Genomic DNA, 22,693 nt, shown 5'->3' with positions numbered 1-22,693 from the left:
TCCAGCCAGTGGCATTGTAAGCTGCCTTGAACTGCCAAGCAGCTCGAACCCTACTCATTACATTTTCTTTTGTACCCTTCTACCTTTACCAATATGCTTTTCCCCCACCCACATCATAACAGCTTGATGAAATGAGCATCTCAGGAGACAGAGTGGTACAACAGCCAAAACGAACCAAACAAAACCACCATTCTTCCTCTCTTGACAGTTAACTACACTATGCCCATACGCGGCTAACGGACATTACTTTCAGGCATCTCCCAGCCCACAAACATGCTACCTGCAATCTGGGAAGCAACCCAATACCGACAAACATTTTCTGATTCACCACCACCACTAATGCCTCAGACAACACTTACTTCTCATCCCTTTCTTTCATCCAAGCACCAGGAAACCGATGAGACAACTGCTACCAGTGAACCACCATGGATGACCTAAGGGTGGCCTCCACACCATGACAACACAGTGGAACAACTGCCAACAAGAAGTCAACCATCAAATGAAACAACACCCACAACCATTAACAAAATGAAGAGTCTGTACAACCTAGCAGTCCAACATGACCTGCCTTCATTCTTTCTCTCTTTAGAGCACAAAAACTAAATGGGACCGCAACAAACTGACCAATGAGAAAACCAGCCACCAACAAAACACACCTGCAATTAATCAAAAGAAGCAGCTGTAGAAACAGCATGGCTAAGTAACACTACCTACAATAATATAATAAAGAGAAGTGGGTGACAACAGTTACACTGAGCAAAGAAGAATTAGAAAACTATTACAGTGAGCAAAGTAGGATTAAAAAACGTTTACAGTGAGCAAAGTAGGATTAAAAAACTTTCCCAGCACAAGCACAATTCCTCATTTTGCCACACTCCAAGCATCTGTAATATAACAAGTAAAGAAAACTACGCAATCAGCCCCCCCACACTATCCAAGAAGCTGTTATCCAACAAAGAATACCCCATCTTCCCACCCAGAAATAAAAATAATGCACTCACCCAATACCACCATATAGCACTATTAACCCAAGGCCTACCTGTTCTCTGAAATACCTACAGGTCGTCTTGGATGTATCACTTACCATAACAAGTTCACACCAAAATCTGATCCCTTACCCAGGTACACTCACAGAAAACCACTTAAGACCCTCTTATACTTATCTCATTTCCTCTCAACCCTCCTAATTTCCCAATTTAACCCTTCCATCTCCACCACACTAACTTTCTTCCAATACCATCTTAACTCCCATTATTATTTTGACCCACACCCAAAGATGTCCCTGGACAAATTGGTTTGTTCCCAAACCACATTAATTTCATACACAATGGTTTAAGCACAGCTTTAATGTTACCTTTTAATGTGCTTAATAATGAGAAATGGGCTTTTTAAAAGTCAACCTCTAAGAATTTCAGCAACACCCAAAATAACTAAATTGTACTCATTTTCTTTATTTAACATTCTGTTTAAGACTCTTATTGAGATAGCAGACTTACAGGCATGGTAGTATATTTTGGTTTTCTACTTTTGAAATGCATGTGCCTTACTGTAAATTAATGTTATTCTTTGGTAAATTGTTGAGGCTTTTAATTGTGAGAATATCTGTTAACAAAGGGAACGCCTGCCTTCATAATATGAGTCATAAAATAACGTTCTCTTCTTATGCTAAAATTATCAATTTTTTAAAAAAGTACATTTCAAAGAAAATAAAGAAAACATTTTCAATCAGCTTATGCATTTGTTTCCATTACCACAATATATTACAGTATTTTGTTTTTTGTAGTTTCTAACCTGACGTCATCTCAAATTCAGCACCTAGTCTCAAGTCACTAATTGTTTAGATCCATGAAACACTGCTTAGTACAATTACTTCCAGCAGGCATACATTATGTAACTTATGCTTCCAATGTACTTGATGTACCTTTTCTAATTCATTTTCCAAAATATTTAGGGAGAGACCAGATCTGGGCAAACAGTGGTGAGCACCTTTAAAGCTACTTTTCTAAAAAGTGAGAATTTTTCTTTCTTTTAGTGACTTGTACAACACATAGTCATTTCTACCAACCTAGTATTACATTTGTCTTTCTGGTAACTCTAAGGAATCAACATAATTTACATAATTTCTTGACCTGTTACTGCATTGTTTTTTTTTTCTTTTCTTTGGATTTGTTTCAGATACCACACCTAAAACTAACATTGGTATACATAGCTCCACTTGAACTGTATTAGTTTTCCATCACAAATCTGCCCACTGTACTTTTATGGTATTGTTCCTGAAAAAATAGAAACCATTTTCAGAATATTTCTTGTAAAAAATCATGCCAATGAACAATTCATTCAGCTCTACCTCCATCCACTTTTAGAAGAGATCCACTCTGCAAATGACTCACTTTGGCTTTTCCATTGACGTTTCTGTTTATCACAGCGTGACTTTTAACTACACTGGACTACCTACGTGTTTCACTAATGACAAGGAATGCAATCCTTTTTATCACCTATTTTGTTTTTAAAAAGCCAGATATTGCAACATACCATATCACATTATACTATACACAGTTACAGAAGAAACCACAAAAAACTTTTAAATAAAGCCAATTCTGTGGCATATAGGGTTAATGCCCTGACTACAGCCCAAGAGACCTGGGTTCAACTAGTGGTTCAGGTAACTGTGGAGAAGCAGGAAGGTATGGATATGCCCATCCTGCGTGGGAAGGTGCTCATCAGTGATGCCCCTAAGGCAAGGAGTGTTTGCAAAGGGAAACATTTGATGAGACTGTAGGGGCAGAGAAAGAGAGTGGGTAGAGTATATATAACAAAGACTCCCCCATGGAAGCACAGATATCTAAGCTCTCAGGACATGATTAGGATCCATAACTGACCCCACAATACTGGCGTAGTCTGGAATGATACAAGGATGGTTGGGTGGTACACCAAGTATGGATGTGTGGCACATGAGACCAAGCAGGTAGGATGAGGTACAAGAGAAAAAAATAAAGAATAATTCTGCTTGAGACAGTAAATTGGTAAATTTATACTCACTTTGTTTTGAAATCAACTAAATTTTCCATGTTGGGTAGCTCCGAATTCAATGTGCCTTTTTCAGAACTGATGTTTTCCAGCTTTTTCCGAAAGATTTTAATGAAAGCCTGAAATAAGGATTTAAGATGGTCACTGCCTCCTCCCTGCTGCTGTGGCTGCTGCTGCAAAGCCAGTTTGGTCTCCGACATTTTGTTACTTTGTTCGAGATCACTTGCCTGAAAGAAAAGAGTACTCCATTACCTCTCAATGTAGCTCCTGATAACCACAGAACAAAAACAATAATCTTCCCTTTCAGCAAGTAAGCCTCTACTTCAGATAAAATCTTTGAAAATCACATTACGTTAAATGGAGATTCACCATTTGGAGATGAGCAAACAGATTAAAAGATGGTATTTAATATAGGAAATATACTTGCCTGGTTCTAGAGGAAAAGGTCATCACAGTGGATAGCTAGATTGTTCAGTACTGTATAATAAGACTTCAAACAAATCAAATTAAGTATTACAGAGCTTACTATAAAATTATATTCACTTTACAACTGTGAATTCTCTTATTTCTTTTGTTTCACAGTTTGACCATCTCCTGCAAAATGCTATTTATTTATGAACAACTTTTGGCCATACAGTTTTTCTTTCTCAGTCATATTTTAACCTCCTTTTTCTCTGCTATGGAAATGTGAAGAGGTGACTGGCTGTATCAGGACCAGAGATAAGAAAGAGAGATATTGCAGTTACTTACATGTACGCTGTTAAATTAATATAGTAAACAGTGCTGAACAACCCACTGAAAATCAGCATGAAAAGTAATACAACAGGCATTCAGAGAGGTATGTGAAGGAGGCAAAGATTCAAAATATTGGAATGAACATGGAGGATATATAAACAGTTACTAGTTTTAACTACAATTGGAGTGATGAAATAGACTTCTACAGTTATACAGCACAAATGGAGAATCATAAATATAATATATAATAAGAATATAGTCCCTACAGATGTATCCAGCACTAAAACACACTTTATAATGTATATATATAAATAACCTCTACACGATAGTTCCATAAACTGTAGTGTCTTTTCAGGTAATTTGTTAGGCAGTTACCCTTTCTGCTTCATTGATAGATTTATTCACTTGACCATGAGTGATACCAGTTCCTATGTTTCTGATAAGGCACTTTACAATCAAATTAGATTACTATGTACCTAAATGCCTTTCTGCCTTCTCCTATCTGCTGGATATTTAGGTAGCACCATGTACCACTAAGCAGTTTGCCATTATTCACTTATGTACAGTGAAATAAGGTAAAAAAAGCAAAAGTTAGATTGTAATGCTTTCATTGTACAAGGTATATGCACATATACATTTATGCTTTCTTTACTTGCAACATATGACACATTGTCCACAAATATTGATTGTTTAGAAATGACTCGCCATCTCTAATTGTTATTCTGCATGTCTCTGGATTACACAGCATGCAAATGGAAGCTGCAGGACTTAAAAACAGATCATAAAAGAAAATTCAAAGTTCTCCACTTCCTCCTAGATGCTGTGCTGTTTCCGATTGTTTCTCATCAGTTGGTATTTATGCCCTCAACTATCTTGTGTCATAGTCACTTTTGAAGTAATTCACACTAGGTATAATAACCCAAGCAAGATTTCATATTGATGTTGTCCTTCTCATCTCCGATTTCATCACAGCAATAATAACAAACTGTTAACAGCATTTATAGTAGAGGGCCCACAAACTTCCCATTCTGCTTTTTTATACTGTAATACATGTACAGGAAAATATAATTCATATATTACGGGGAAACCTTATTTTCACTGATTTGCTTTTCATGATATAATAAGACTTGAATGAGGAAACATTATTTTTCATGTTACATGAAAACCTCATGTGACCTTATTTGATTTCCATGTATATTAGACTAGTACAGAAAACCTCATGTTCATGGTACAGTAGAAAATTATTTTCATAAACTCTCTGGCAACCTCTTTTGTTAAGAATTTCTCATTTAATGGAATGTACAAATCATTGTTTTTAGTTATTTAGATAAAAATGAACTAAAATAATTTCTCACAAGTAAAACTATACATTTTAAATGGAATAATCACTGAAATATGTTCACATTAAAATCCTTCTGGCATTGCGAAGAAGTACTAACAGTTTTGTTGTTATAAATAATAAGCAATATGCACTTATTTATTTAATAGAAATACATTCAGATATGCACTTACGTTGTCATTAAAACATGGAAATTTATTGTTAACGATTTTGATTTCATTCTTCTCCTGGGTGCAGATCTGTTCAATCTTTGGATCTATGGTGAGGTCCAGGGAAGCTAGCAGTCTATTATCCATTGTTGCATTAGTGATGGGTGGATATCCTGCACCACCACCACTACATCTGGCACCAAGTCCAATGCCACTATCAAAGCCAGCAGCAGCACCATCACAATAGTTACCCGCACCATATCTAGCCCCAACAAGGTCAGAAAGAATTGACCCACCAGAGCCACTAGCTGACCCAGAAAAGCTTTCCAGCATTCCAACACCAGAAGCGATATCTTTTGTACCTCCTGACCCTGCAGGTGTGGAGTTTAACCCTGTCCCTGATGAAGACCCCAGACTATATGTCGTCTTAGTTTTGGAACCTAAGGTATATGAAGAACTGCTAAGCTCACTATGTCTCTCAGGAACGCTTGACTCAGACATTTTTAGCTCTATGCTACGCAGTTATAAAGATGCAGAAAGGCAGCAATGTGGCAGCAACAGGCGATCAGATAAGGCTAGTCTCTCTCTAAAGCCAATCTGATGCCTGCCTTTTATATATCTGGATGACTGGACATGACGCGTATACTGAAAAAGCATGTTATCACAGGGTTTCGATGTGAGAGGTGTGTTTAATACACCTTTCCTGAATCATTTCTTGGAACAATTTTACCTCTGTGCTGTATCTGCAGTTATGGCAAGGATACATGGCAACTCACTCTGATTTTTGTCCAAGTGAAGAAAACTTATCTGAGGACAAAACATGTACTCCCTGTCACTCAAAATTTTTGTAGTTTACATCTACACATGATCAGATTCAGACAAAATTCTATGCTTGGTTAACTAAGCTCTGTTTGTCAATAAGCATGATGGGCATTCATCTACTTGTGAAAGTTAACTCCCAATCTCTAAGAAAAGATACATTTGCTATTTCATGACCATTTTTGTAAGCCTGTGTGACAATGGCTTAGCAGGATGCCTGTCTGCACACATATTTACTAAATGCACATCAGTAGCAATCCAACTGTCAGCACTTTAACAATTTTTCCTGGTAGGCATGCAGAATGAATGATTACTTACCTTGCATATCTGCAGAAATTATGCAGTTATATGCAAAAAAAGTTGCAAATGTTGTATCTGTAATACCCTGCAGTATCAGTTCTTTATTGTAAAAGAATTAGAAAATATATATTAATATATTAACATGATCTAACGAAAAGCTGAATTTCCAAGTATGCAGGAGAATGGCATATATTAGAAAAAAATTAATAACCATGTGTAGCATACAACTCTAAACATATGCATTTATGGCTTAATTTGAGGAAGTTTCTTCTCTGAGTAACAGTTACATTTGGATATACAGAAATTGCTCAGATGAAGAGCTGAAAGTTGAAATATTCTAGGGCATCTTTGATAAGGGAGTCATGGCTTCTTCTAAAACATAACTGTTCACAATGGGCTCAGTAGAACACTGTTTCAGAACAATTTTCTCTTCCCTGGATTTGTGCAAGAAAGACAAAGGCAAGTATTTGATTATTGTCAGACAAGGATTTACATTTCCTCAAAGTAAGATTAATCTCAAATGTTATTTTAAGTAGCAGGGGATGTGAGTGGATACATCCACACAAAAACATGAATGGACATTCATGAACCTTTGATCATAATGTTCTACATTCTTAGTGGAATGCTCCCTGCATCTTACATGACACATTTGAAGACGAAAAGAACATATATAGAGCTTAAAGCAAACTGAAGGAGAAAGTGGTCATAGATTTGAAAGCAATCTGTCTTCTTGACAAAACTGTTTGTCTTTCATTTTCAGATATGCAAGGCATAAGTATAAATAAAACTGATGAAAAAAATCCAGGAAAGTGCACAGCTGTTCTGAGTATACTTCACCAAAGTCACACATTTATGTGAAATTGTAAGGAGCTGCATGCCATTCTTCATGTCTGTGCAATTAGTTGTTCTTTAGATTGCAGGGTTTTTAAAGATAGTTTTATCAACACCAGCAGCATGATCGACTTTGTCATTTACAACTGGCACATTTGAGAAGCAAACTTTCGAGTACCTTCTCTACGTGAATATTCCACAACATGGTGGTAAGTCATTCAACGTCAAGTCCTGAGGATGCAGAAATGGGTGCTACTCAGGTGAGAACCTGTATGTAATTAATGACTGTGCGCAGTCTGTAGATGATAAAGACATATGCTATTTAGTGGAACATAATTAAAACCTCCCGCACTGTTCTTAACAATGCTGTGTAACAACACAATCAACAAATGCACAAATGTATACTTTGATGCTATGAGTAATGCTTGCAAAGGATTGGAACTTGGCAGTAACAGTCAACAGGCTTGGCAGAAAACCAATGTAGCAGTCCTTGTTAATACCAAGGATTCAATGAAGATGACAACTGCACCATTTCTAACTGTTTCTGCTATATGATTGCCTACATAGGGATAAGCAGCTGAACCACCTCAAAAAAACCATCACAACAAATGTGTGGCATATGTGGGAACATGGAAGTGCAGAAGAAAAGGGGAAAGCCAATATCAGTGCAGACTTTAGCATCACTACTGGCAATAAACACCATACAAAGACTTGATAGAGGTGGCACAGGAATTTTCCATGCCTTGGCATTTTATGCACTATACCTATTTTGACAACAGTGTCACATCCAAATGCATACCACCTGAGCTAAATGAACACCAGTATTAAGAGACTTCAATATCATGTCTAGAATGTGCAGAATAGTGGGATCCATACTGAAACATTGCCATCCTTTCCCCCAGCTGGGAAGATGATTATGCATATGTAGTTTGGTATGACTACTACTTGTTAAGCATAGATGTTGTGTGTGACCTTACTGAGGGGATATGAACTTTGTACTACCAATGCCTGGAAGGACTTTAATCTTGCAGAATCGTACTGTGCCTTGAAGACATATATATGGTATATGTCCTCTCTTTATCATGCCATGCAGAAAAGAGACATTCCATAGGGCTGCCTTGCGAGATCACACAGTTATACCACCTCTAAAATACCAAAAATAAACATCTAAGTTCAAAAGGTACCACATGAAACCATACCCAAGTTCAGCAGTAAAGTATTAATTTTATTAAGTGTTTTCATCCCTACTTATCAGAGACTCCATCATAATGATCAAGGTTAAAATGCAAGGCAATTTGAAACATTCTAAAACACACCACCTGCTCAAAGTAACCAATAAACCACTTCCTGTAGAATGAAATGTCCTGTTCCCTGCCAATAGAGACCATATTCAAAAGAGTTAAATGCAACAAATTGCCAGCACAAGTCACTGTTATTTCAAACCAAAGCAATACTCAATAAAAGCAAACATTTTATAAACATCCAGTGGTAATAAGTTTTAAAATACAATCAATTGATAGATTAGCATTTAAAATTGGGCAGCTGAATAGCTTCTGTAGCAAACTACCACCATAAATGCTGGTAGTCCAACCATAGATCACCAGGGCCACCACTGGGCTTCTTATCCAATGTTTCTATCCTTAAAAATTAGAAAATTATGTCCAGGAAACTCCTTATTGTGCTTAGTTAATGCATTGTGGACAATCCCTCTTTTTATATCATATGTATGCTCAGAAATTCTGTCTTTTAAACTCTTAGGTATTTTACCATTATAAAAACACTGACATGTCTGGCATTTAGCTAAGTAAACTAAACCCTTTCCCCCAGATTTACTAATCTTCCATTCAGGACTAGCTTAGTCCTGCACGGAAGCATCCATTTAGGAGCAGGACGGCAGCGCACCATGCATATTAATGAGGCGCACTGCCTGAGCTCCTAATCTTACACAGAGGGTGTAGGAGTGCAGGGGACATGTCTGAGAGCAGAGCTCTCAGAATAAACACACCCTCACAATGCAGAACAATATAAAGGTCTAAGAAATGAGCAAGGCCTCTCATAGGTGCCCAAATATCCCCACCAACATCCCCCCTCATGTACAACAGCAAGTAAATACAAATAAAAGAACAAACCTTTTTCTTTATTAAAAATCCGATTAAAGCTAACCGTAGGTGCACGGGTGTGCCCATCATTTAGCTATGGTTAAAGCAGCTTAAATGGCTGAAGAGGATAACAAGGAAGATATATGCAAATGAAGCAGCATAGAAATAGTGTAGTGGGCAGAACATTCACTTTACTAGCAGGCATTCCCAGTTCGTCCCACTGCAGCACATTCCATTTTCCATGTGAAATGAGTTTATGAACATTTTTTGAGGTATAACCTACTAAATAACATTTAATTGTGAACTGGAGTATGGCATTAAATGCACATGTGAGGTGTCAGTGCCATAATGTTGCAAAGTCCCCAGATAAGCACACGTGTCCCATACAGTATATGTACACAGGAATCATGGATATAAATGGAAGGTAAACTGTGTAATGAATGACAACTCCATACAGCTTTCAAATCCCCCACCTTCCGAACAACCATTAGATATTACTGCTGAAATCAGTGTAATTGTAAGCAGGAGTAAGCACTAGTAAGCAAGTGCAAGCACCGATAAGTAGCAGTAAGCATATTTCAGCACTAGTAAGTGAGTTTAAGCCCATTTGCACAGGGGTAAGCAATGCGCACACAGGTTAAGAAATTTTGAAGCTAACTTTCTGTAAGTATATTTAACGAGTAAGCATAGCTCACCCGCGTGCAAACCCAGCAAACACACTTGCAACTGCTCAAAAGTGCCTTAATCACTCTGTATCCAATGGCACTTGTTCTGCCCAGCAACAAAATAAACAGTCTGGCAGGTCTTGAACCCAGGACCCTATAGTCACCATATTCAACCACCAAGCCATCACAGCAGTACAGATGAATGAGGTATCACCAAACAAGTCCTCAGTATAGTAAAATCAAACAGAACTTGTGAAAGGAATCAGTATATAGTCATATGTTCCATAACCCACTACATAACATAAATATGTAAACTGGAGTACAGCAGTAAGCCCAGATGTGAGGTTTAATTGTAATAGAGTGTTGAAGTCCCTAATAATACAGAAGGACCCCATACAGTCTACGTATGCATGAATCATGAATACCAGGCAGATATATAAGATGTAATGAATAATAAATCAATGCCAAAAATAAAATATAATGCAAAGTCTAATGTAAGCAACACTAAGCATTGCACAGGCCAGCTTAGGAGGTGTAAGCAATGTGTAGGCCAGTTAACTCAATGTGCCCGGTGTAATACCCCTTTAAACAATGCCAACCTTAAGTAAGCAGGTTTGCCCATAGCCTAGCCTTTTCAAAACTGTCCAATCACAGTAAAGTATGGAAAATCAGCCCTACTTAAACCCAACAGGTGGGAATACATCTTATAAACAGTTTTAGCTTCCCCTTAAAGGCACCATGTCAGGTAGGGGAGATGGAGTGTGCTTTTGGGTGCAGTGCTGGTGCATCCAGGAGTCCAGAGTCATGTCAGGATTCCTTGTCAAAGACCATGAGCAGAGACTGCTGCAGGGCCAGTATCAGGGTTCTCAATATAAAGCGAAAGCCTGGGACCATCTCACCCATGACCTCACCAGTGCCACTGGCATACCCCAAACTGGTGAGCATGTCAGGCATCACTATGCCAACCTGAAGCGGCATAATTGAGACCTCTTGGAGCAGTGGCTCCAAGAGGCTAGAATGGCAAGGGATGTCCCAGCTGTGTGTAAGTATCACCCAATATGTGTGTAATAATTGCCAGCTCATGTATATCATGGATAGGTATGGCTAAATATTCCTCTTATGTTCTCCACAGCTGCAAGTGAGTGGGCCATGAACCAGGAGGCCCATGAAAATCGCCTGGGGAGGTTGCAATGCGAGGCAGGTCAGTAATACTCCCCCATGTACTGTCATCGGAAATAAATCTAAAAGTATTAGTACATTAATTGCCTGTATAAAACCTGTATTGTTTAAGACAAGTACTGCATACACCAGAGAATATGGCAGGAAGAGTCTCATATAGTTTGTATGTAAATAAAAGTGTAATAGCCTGACAGTAATGGTCTAACTGCTGGACTGCATGTGTATACTCTGATATCATATGGTAATGTAGATTTGCAATCATGTAATAGTACTGTTGTATTAAGCACTGTTACCTACACTGTGCACCATAAATAGAATATGCAGGAATGCCTGTATATGACTGCTATAATCCCCAGAGGCCATTTAGTACAACTGAGAGACACATAGACAGAAAACAGGGGAAAGGCAGACAACAAAACCCAAATAGCACATGTGACTGAGATGTGAACTACTGTCTTTTTAGCACACACAGCCATGGTTTGAATCCTGGCAGTGATAGTAGTCTGCATACAGAATCATACCCCACAACTGCACAGATATGTCCAGAATGTCCAGTAAAGTGGTCTATATCTGTTGCCTGTCAACCTGTCCTCCTGAGAAATCAGTGGGATGATCCCAGATGTACAGGCAGCAAACAGGAAATGAAACTGACTGACACATCTATGAGAACAAAGCTGGCACACTAGCAACTCCCCAAACCCTTATGAGAGTAAGAAGCCAGGTATGTTCCATTTACACCCCCATGTTGCCAAGCTGTGACCAGAGTGTGTACAGTAACAGAGTGAGATGTATGTGCATAATAAAAAAAGGTTGAATCTGGTACTGTGTGTAGCAACATTTAGGTAGTGCTACCAAACATTCCTCCCACAGGTCTGTCAAATACCAACACTGTGCCCAGAAATACAAGAATGATATCCTGCACTGGTAATGTTTACTTTGGTATTGTATGGCATTGTGACTGATGCAGTTGCTCTAAATAATAAGGTATTACTCAGCACTGTCACCCACACTGTCCTACAAAATATAACGGTCTAGGAAATCCTGCATAAAAGTGTTGTAATACAAGATCAGAATGCAAACCCACAGGAGAATTATATGACAGTAAGCGGATAGGAGATATATTGCAATATCTATATACAACACACAACTCTGATGGACAATGTTTAAGTTGTAGCAGACACAGCCATGGTCTGAATCCTGGGAGTAGAAGTAGGTTGCATACAGAATCATACCCCACAACTGTACAGATAGGACCAGAATGTCCAGTATATGGGCCCATATCTGCTGCGTGTCGCCCTGTCCCCCTGGGAAGTCTGTGGGATGATCCCAGATGTTTAGGCAGCAAACAGAGAATTCAATTGATTGTCACACATCTATGAGAACAAACCTGTCACTCTAGCAACTCGCAAAACTGTTATGAAAGTAATAAGCCAAGTATGTCCTATCTACACTCCCATGTTGTCATGCTGTGACTAGAGTATGTACAGCAACAGAGTGAGATGTATGTGCATAATACTAATGTGTAATCTGGAATTTTGTGTGACAACATTCAGGCAGTGCTAACAAACATTGCTCCCACAGGTATGTCGGATACAAAAACTGTGCCGAGAAATAAAAACATTGATACCCTGTACTGGTATTGTTTACTTTGGTATTGTATGGAATTGTGAGCATTGCAGTTGCTCTGAATAATAAAGTATCAGTGATGACTGTCACCCACACTGTGCTACATAAAAGCATGTATATGTGAGTGGTAAGTCAGTAAAGGTTGAAGAGGGCAATAGTCTAGATATGTCCTGGTACACCTGCATGTGGTCAACACATGGCCAGAGTCTATGCAGAAAGAGTTGGATAGCTATGTGCACAACATCAACCTGGAATCTAGGAATATATGCAGAAACAGTTAGTTAGTGTTAACAAACATTCCCTTCCCAGGTATACCAGGTAAGAGGTGTATACTGCAGATAAAACCAGTTCATGTATAATGATGATGACAGCCATATCACTGTCCAAACTAAGGCTATAGGATAGTGTAGTAATACTTGTAAGGTACAGATAACAGCACTGACTAGGAAAGTAATGTGGACTACAGGTATATACTAGTTGTTAATTGACATCTTTCTGTTCCCCACACCATATCTCCAACAATAATCAACAAACCCACCCCGACTGGTATGTAATGACACCTATGTTCTGATAATGGCCAATTGTTTGATAAATATTTTAACTGTTCCCATGCATGCGCTATACTGAATTATTCCAACATTGGTGGCATGGTGCCATCAATGTACCTGCATGCTGTTGTTATTTCCACTGTGGTCCCATATATGCATGTGTTCTGTTTGTTATGCAACTGTTCCATATCTGGTGTCTGGGTTAATGAGAATATCTATCCATGCTGTTATACCTAACCCTGGAATGTGTTGACTATTACTAAACCACATATGATGATAACACCTAAACACTATGGAACATTTGGGAAGGCTGGTCCTAACAGACCCACCTGTCCCACCTGTCCCACTTCAGCTGGCCATCACACCGGGCATAAGCATGTCTGGGGCCCAACCCGGACCTCCTCATCTGTTGGTCCTGCACCACCTTCAGGTGGAACTGCCTCAGGGGATGGGGCTCATCCCCTCTGGGAGCGGGCACAGACAGGAACCTGTCACCCGTCGTCAGGTCCAGGTTGTGGTGCGTAGTGAGCTCTGCAGGGAGGTTGGAGATCTGCTATGCCAGCTCATGGGCCATGTGTCACAACTAGTGGGTCAGCCTGGCTCTGCGACTCAGCCTCCAGCACAGCCACCTTCAGGGATGTGAAGGTGCAGTGGTGACTGCCCATGGTTGGGGATCTCAGTCCCACTGTTTCTACTAGGGGGCTCATGGGCTTCCAATTTCCCAACACACCTCCCCATCAAGGTGTTTACCCCCCACATGTCATATACCGCCCATGTATGCATCTGTTTAGTCTTGTCTGTTAACCCACACAACCTACTTCCCCAGTATACCTACTATCCCTCCCCAACATCAAACTCTCACCTGATAAAAAAGGCCAATTTGTTACCCCAAAAAAAAATCTCACCTCATACATAGCTGTCCATTTCACACACATGTCCACTAAACACATGTAATCTGGTCTAATTGGCAACACAACATATTACTGTTGTCCTCACCCCTCTCTCAGGGGTTTCAGTGTCCAAATCTTCCTCCACATTCAGTGTATATTAACAGCTGTTGCTGTAGAAGAAATGGGCAGCTATGGACCTTCCCTACACCCTTCCTGCACATTCCTAGCTATTTTCCCTACTGCATTTCCCTCTTTGTGCCCCTTTTCCCCACTTTCCTATCAACCCTGTTTACTTTTCTTTTAAAGAAATTAGCACAGGGGTAAGTGGGAGTAAGCACTTTTAAGCAGCAGTAAGCAGGTTTAAGCCTGTTTGCACGAGGGTAAGCAATGCCTACACAGGTTAAGCAACTTAGAAACTAACTGAGTATAAGAAACAGTAACCAGAAGTTAGCAGTGCTTACCTCTGTGCAAACTCATGTAAACCCACTTACAATTGCTTAAAAGTGCCTTAATAACTTTGTATCCAACGGCCCCTGTTCTACCCAGCAACAAAATAAACAGCCTCTGCAAGGCTCAAATCCAGGATCCTGCACATCATAGCCAAAGTGATTTATCACTAAGCTATGTCAGATATACATAACCCTGATGTTTTCACAAACATATCATCCAGCTCAGTCATTCAACAGTACAGGGAATGCATTTCAACATGTAGATGTATGTGTGTGTGTGTGTGTGTGTGTGTGTGTGTGTGTGTGTGTGTGTGTGTGTGTGTGTGTGTGTGTGTGTGTGTGTGTGTGTGTATATATATATATATATATATTAATATCTAGATAGATATATCTATATGTATATATATATATATATATATATATATATATATATATATATATATATATATATATATATATAGATAAATATATATATATATATATATATATATATATATATATATATGCATACATATAGATATAGATGTCTACTTCTATATATATATATATATATATATATATATATATATATATATATATATATATATATAAACATATGCATACATCTATATATATATATATATATATATATATATATATATATATATATATATATATATATATATATATACAGCAATTTATATGTATGTACGCAGATATATATATCTATATAGTTATATACGGACATATATCTGTAGATAAAAATGGGAACATAACAAAAACATATATGTCCACATGCACCATTAATAGTTGAGAGGCCTCAAACAACATACATCTTGTATGAATAGGTACCCCCCCAGCCAAACATGTCTGCCCTGCAATACTCTATCAACTGTTGCAGATCCCATAACCAGGACATGACATAACATGGGCACAAGATGTTAACAGTACTCCAGCCCACTTGTATGATGTCAGCCTGGTATCAGTAACATATCATGCAGTACAACCCGGCTCCCATAGGGAATGTACAATGTGGAAGCAATCAACACCCCTAGGATACGTATACACAGACACATATATGCAGATACAGATATATATATATATATATATATACATGTATATATAGATATAGATATATATTTAACTACACATACACACACAGACATATGTATAGTAAGATACATATGTGGAAGGTGCACACAATATGGAACAGCCACTATGCCTACAGTTACCACCTTACCAATCGGACACTGTATGAGCCACCCATACAAATGACAATCATTGCCTGCAACATATACCCACAGAGAGGTTGAAGGATATAACACCACACACAGGTTTGCATACATGGGAAAGCTTTATTAGTGTACTATTACAGTTGTATATGCCAAGTCATATAGCTATTTAGACACTGACATCCATATAAACAGAGTGATACAACTGTGAAACAGTTATATAATACAGTAGTCTGGAAAGGTTTACAGGTGTTGCTGTCCAGGCCGAGCCCTTCAAGTAGTACAATAGTAAAGACAGACTGGGCCACAGGATACCAAACAATCAACAGTAAGTAATGCAGATGTATAGTTCAACAGCCTCTATCTACACTCTGTACACAATTCCTAGGGATTAAAGACCTCAGTTGACACAATGGGATGTAACTGTTACATAACAAGGCATAACTGAAACCACCACAAGCACACTGACAAACAGAACAGAACTATGGCAGGAGGCTGTAGGCCTGCATTTACCCAAGGAGGATTGTATGGTAATGTACATCCAGATACCTTAAGGCAGTTTACTCTTGATACCCCCACATGTTGTAACAGCCTAGGTTAGTTATGGTGCATCCCCCCATAGACTCAATAATACAGGTCCATATACCACTGTTGCATACACTGGCCTCTGGAGTGCATAAGGGCACACATGTATTGCGTAGGTGAATCCCACACATATATAGCCCCAACCCCACCATATGTGTGGGGGACACAACAGCAATGGACTGATGGCAGAAATGGCATCATGACATACTCACAGCCCACTACAGAACAACCCCTGACAGCATGTTATAGGTGCAAAGCCTGGTATGTAGCTGAAGGACAGAGGCTGGAACACAGGCCCATATGTGGAAAAGTGTTGCAACATACCCTTAGTCAGGAATTTGAGGTTAGAAACATAAATGGATGTAGTCCTGTACTGACAGCACTCAACACACACACTCTGCCACTGAAATATCTGACGCAGGACCTGTGTGGTGGACCGACAAAACATAATAGGCACACCTCTGGCCATCAAGAGGATAGGCCCACAGTTGAGAGCTATGCAGACAGACTGCATTCCAATGTAAACTAGTATGTACACACAAACCCTGTAACACCAGTACTATACAAAGCATACCACAACTCTACTCACACTCTGTCTGTAGTTCCAGAACCTCCTACAAATATGTAGCTGGCCTGAGTGTGCAGGTTCTCCTGTAAGAGGTATTGTTACCTGCTGTCTGTAACACTGATGCCCACACACAGGAATGATGTCGATCACACAGGAAAGGTAAGGGGACCATGCCCACATAATGTAGGGATTTATAGTAGGTGGTTGCAATGACAGTGGTAACTGGAAGTACTACACAGCAAGCTGCATGCAGTTAGCAAGTGGAGGACACTGACTGGTGCAGAGGCCATCATCTGATCATGTGCACCACCTACTAAAGCCATGCTGCAATCTATTCAAAGCAGCTCAATCCACTTACTGGAGAGAGAGAAAGAGAAAGAGAATAAAAGCAAGAAAAAATAAAAACAAAAACAAAAAGCTTAAGGCAAAGGCAAAGTAAAGGCCAAAGGAAGAACAAACTATTCTAACATCCAGCAAACCATCCAGAACTGACATCATTCCCACAACAGGTATGTGAAGTATATATGCATGTAATTGAATGTAGTACCTGGTCCATAATAATGGGATAGATGATGTGGAATGATTTATATATGCCATCAGGTGTTGTTGTAATAATGTTCAACTGAACAACTGCTATGGACAATAGTGTCTGTCCCTGTGGGTAGTGGGCCGTAGCCATCACCAGTGCAGATCAGCACTGACTGACAAGATGTAAGCCATCATAGTGTGTGTTGTGTAATGGGAAGTATGTATGTTATGTGGCCAATAGCTGGTGGTGGAAGTAATGCCATTATGATGGACATGTGGGATTCACAGCTCACCCTTTGCAGGATACTCGGGTTAATCTGCAATGTAGCATGCAGGAATGCCATAGGTGTATAATAGGGTTACCTGCAATATGGTCATACATATACCCCCCTAATGTCAGGCCATGTCCATATGTGGCACCTGTCTATGTCATAGCAAGGCAGAACAGTGTAGCTGTGCAGGAAGGTGTTGTGAGATTGTGGACCTGATGTCTGAATGTATCCCACATATAGGTTTGCATATGTGTACATATATACATATCTATAATATATATATAATATATATATATATATATATATATATATATATATATATATATATATATACATACATATATATACATATATATATATATATATATATATATATATACATATATATATATATATATATATATATATATATATATATATATATAGATAGATATATAGATATATATCAGCATGTATGCCCACAAATATACAGATACCCATGTGTAGACATATATACAAACACACATACAAACATATATGTATGTAAATACATGTCCCCTATATTACTACCACAGTCATGCATGCTATGTTTGAGGCAACAACACACATAGCAATACACACAGATATCTACAGCTGGCAGTGTGTGCAACATGGACAAGTGTGTCACATGTTAATCCCTTGTTGGGACCACATTGCCCTCGTCTGTGAAGTATGGAATGGGAATATGGGAAGTATGGCAGGTATAGTTGTGGAGATGGTCAGGGTAGGTATATATAGAGGACAGTCTACAGGGGTGGTATGTGACACATGTGGTGGGAAAACACCCTGGATGGTGCATGTGGTCTGTGATGTGGATGCTCCATGGGCCCCATTATGGACACAATGGGAGCAAGCCTCCCATCCACTGCTACTCACAACAGCAGTCCATGACCTGAAGGTGTCTGGCCTGGAGGGTGAGCAGGAGGAGCATGTCAGCCCTAAGAATATATACTGGGTGCCTCAGAGTGATGTAACACATCCCACATGTGTCTGTGGAGCCCGGTATGGAACAGACCCTGGACCTGACCTCAGGGGACAGGAACATGTCTGTGTGTGCCCCCAGGGGGAGACAACATCCCCTGGGTTGGTTCCACCTGATGGTATTGCTGGACCAGTACAAGAAGAGGCCCCAGATTGGGACACATGTGATGCCGCCAGGTAACATGGGTAGATGGGTTTGTAGAGGTGGTTCTGCTGGCCAATAGTACATATACATGTTATTGTGTCACTGTTATAGAACATAGGTTGGTAGTCATAATCTACACAATCCCAGAACATGTCCAACAGCATGCATACATATCCCCAATAACACAGAATGTCAGATGTGCAGCAATCACAAAGCAGCCATACCACAGGCATATATGGAACCATAGTGGCTCTGACAGTGGCATGCAGGTGAATACTCTGTAATAGGCCAGCAATGATAGTGTCCACACAGGGAGCATAGCTACAATCACATAGCAGAAAGTGTGGTACAATACAATATCTGTCCCACTGGTAGGTAAGCTGTATCCATACCTAATGAGTTGTGTGTACAGTTTGTTGAAGCTGATATGGTGGGGAGGTGACAGACATGTGTATTACAAACTGCAGTAACCTTGCTGTATGAGTTGCTCAGACCTCTTTCCATCTTTATGTCTTTCAGCCAAGATGTCACATGCATGCTTGCCTACCTATTCGGCAGTTGAGAATGACGTGCTCATCAGACACTTAATCCAGCACTACCCAGTGCTGTTTGGCAGGGCTGCCCATGACCAGCAGGAGCAGACCGCCCTGTGAAATGACCTAATCCACAGGGTCAATGATCTCAGACTGCACAACCGCAGTTATGAGCAGGTCCGGCATCATTGTACTAACCTGCTTCGTAATGCCCATCTGCATGCTGCGGCAGTCCAGGGGATCACCTCACCACAGGGGGGCCATGCCATCCATTCCCCCTGATGTGTGGAGGAGCTCCTGGCCAGCCTCATGGCATATGCCCATCTGGAAGGCCACCAACCGCCAGACACTTTTGTGGAGGTGGGTGTCACCCACACACCAGCCGAGGACCCTGCAGGTAAGGAAACAGAGCACATCAGTAGTCCATTGTTGTGTATACATCTGCATAGGTACAGGTAGATCATGCATATCTGACATGTCATAGATATATTGTGCTGCTGCATAGTAGTGATAAACAGATGTCCAGATGTGGTAGTACTGTGGAAATGTACCATTGATGTTTTGTATTACTGCACCCACCCTGTAACACTGCCACAGGTGTGGCCGCTGACATTGCATCTCTCACCCTCTTATGTAGGTCCCTCTGGGATAATACCAAGGCAGCAGCCTGTAGCTGGTGAGTATGGTTTATGTAGATGCTTGCCAACACACAGGGCATGTAATGGTGATGGTATATTTTATGCACGCATCTAACACACCTACCCAGAATGCATGCTGTACATGTGCACGTATTGTTGCTGTGAAATGCACAGCATCACAGTGGTGAACATGATTGGGTATTGGAAGGGTATGTTAGACACCTGCATGATAACTAACTTCCTGTCATTGTAGAATGTGTCTACAGGGAGTAACATAATGGTGGGAGACATGGTCTACAGTAGGGACATGTTTGGAACAACACCCATATACAGTGCAACACCAGTGTATATACCTGTAGGACAATGGCAACTGCTGCAGATATACACTGTATGGCATATGGCATTACAGTAGTCCACATTACCAGCTGGGACTAAGCTGTAACATGTGGTGTTCAGTGCATGGGATAATGCAAAGTGGCACACGTGTAGGGCATATTTGTCATGCATCTGCAAAAAGGTTGAAGGGGGGGTGTCAGCATGACACACCAGTGCACTGCAGCAGGGATCCTAAGGATGCTAAGAATGGCAGTATATGCATATAGTCAGGATCAGGACCTGTAGCAGATGTAACCCTACCCTCACAGCAATAGTGATGGCAGTGTGTGAACGCTATGGGATGCGCACATGTGTAGACCTTGCAATCATGTAGAGTAGAGGGACATGTGTAGGGCAGACTGAACATACACTGGCAATTGCAGATGGCCCATGCTGGTATACCCCACCAGGAGTAGTGACTACTGTAATACACACAACAAGAGGTGCGTCAACCTGTCATAGCACACATATACCCACACAAAGTGTATGCATCACGGTCAGCATCCACACACCTAACACATTCCATAGACACTGCATGTGAAAGTACAAGACATATGTCACATATTGGGCACATGTACTGTTAAGATATGTAGTGATGTTGTCCCAATGCAGATCACAGATGGGTGCATCATATCAGGAAGGGTGTGTACACCCCTATAGCCATGGTATGCTCTGATGGTTGTAAGTGTAAGAATATTGAATTGGTCATACGTGGCCCACTGATGTTCAGAGCTGTAAATCAGGCATCAGGCATTCACCAATGACAACTGTCCACATATCATCCCAGGTATGTGTTGCTAAAAAATATAGGGGCTGTGAGCATTAAGGCTGAAATAACTGACACAGTACTACACATTCTGCAATGGGTTGTACACCTTTGAGATGTGGTGCACAGTACATGGTAGGGTGCGGAAAAGGTGCACAGCAATATTGTGTACAGGGGTGCAGTGGTATCCAGGGGAAGGGGCATCACCTAGTGATACATCACATACATCACACACATGTATATTATTGCTAGCATGGATTGACTATACTGAACTGTATGCTGCTCTGTACCATATGTTCTGCATGTTAACAGATGCTTAATAGGAGGACTGTGTGTACTATCATTGTGCAACCTCACGTGTGTGTGTGTGTGTGTGTGTGTGTGTGTGTGTGTGTGTGTGTGTGTGTGTGTGTGTGTGTGTGTGTGTGTGTGTGTGTGTGTGTGCATCCTGGTGGTTAGTTAGTCTGTAGGGTCACTCTGGTGAAGTGGAGGGAGGTAGATGCTTGTAGGTTGCGTGTGTGCATGTGTGTGTTTGTGTGGGTGGCCATGTATGCACATGTGAGATTGTGGGGTGTTCATACAGCTGTACCTCCCTTTGGGACCATGCAGTACATGGACATGGACTGCCACATTACACACCAAGAATACCTGTCATGTGTGTAATCACAGGACAGCTGATAGTATAATGTGGTCTGTAGCATGAGACAGACATCAAGAGGGAAGGTAGACATCAGGTACACCCTTAATATCGCATTCAACAGGGAGGTCACCTACAACTCACATATGCAGCATTACAGATGCATTGGAGAAGTACTAGTCAACTCTAGGGAGTGTCCCCATATATCACAGTTGTCACATGATAGGCTGTATGAGTAGCATATCTGCATGTACTGAGCATTATATACACATGCCACACCAGTGCATGATATTATGTATAGAACATAGTAGCCCACACATATAGGAGCCATGCTCATGATGTCTGAACATACAGAGGGTGCATACCGAACAACAACAGTGAGGCCATGTAAAACCACTACACACAGGTCAGGGAGGTAATTAAGTAACAGATCTTGTGGTGTGTCCGCTTGTGTAGGCATTTATAGGACTGATATGTTAAGGAGTGGTATCAATGTGTGCATTTTAACAAGTGTGATGCAGGATGGGGTACGACATGGACATATATGTGGGACTGTCTGTACACCCATGGACAGGTAGGTATTACGGACGTGTGTGTGTGTGTGTGTGTGTGTGTGTGTGTGTGTGTGTGTGTGTGTGTGTGTGTGTGTGTGTGTGTGTGTACTGTTAGGAAATGTTATACAGGTTTTAAAGTGCATTTATTGTTTCCCCCCATAGGTGGCAAGGTTGGTCAGGGTCCATCCTGCATGGAATCTGATGCTGGTGTCCATACAGACACATG

General features: G+C 40.3%; 1 protein-coding gene across 1 annotated transcript in view; it reads right to left on the bottom strand.

The window, feature by feature from the left end:
* LOC122810636 (keratin, type II cytoskeletal 6A-like) overlaps nt 1–5,774 on the bottom strand; it is a 46,136-nt gene extending 40,362 nt beyond the window's left edge. The window contains exons 1-2 of the mRNA XM_044082210.1: nt 5,275–5,774; nt 3,040–3,254 (exon numbers count right to left, since the gene is read on the bottom strand). Coding sequence (XP_043938145.1) covers nt 3,040–3,254; nt 5,275–5,751 — 692 coding nt within the window. The 5' untranslated portion in view covers nt 5,752–5,774. The remainder of the gene's footprint in view (nt 1–3,039; nt 3,255–5,274) is intronic.
* Between the last annotated feature and the right edge of the window lie 16,919 nt (nt 5,775–22,693).

The sequence above is a fragment of the Protopterus annectens genome, chromosome 9.part0 (assembly GCF_019279795.1).
Source record: "Protopterus annectens isolate FY-2018-M chromosome 9.part0, PAN1.0, whole genome shotgun sequence".
Lineage (NCBI taxonomy): Eukaryota > Metazoa > Chordata > Ceratodontiformes > Protopteridae > Protopterus > Protopterus annectens.
The sequence above is the reverse complement of the archived record's forward strand: the minus strand, read 5'-3'. Positions and strand labels throughout refer to the sequence as shown.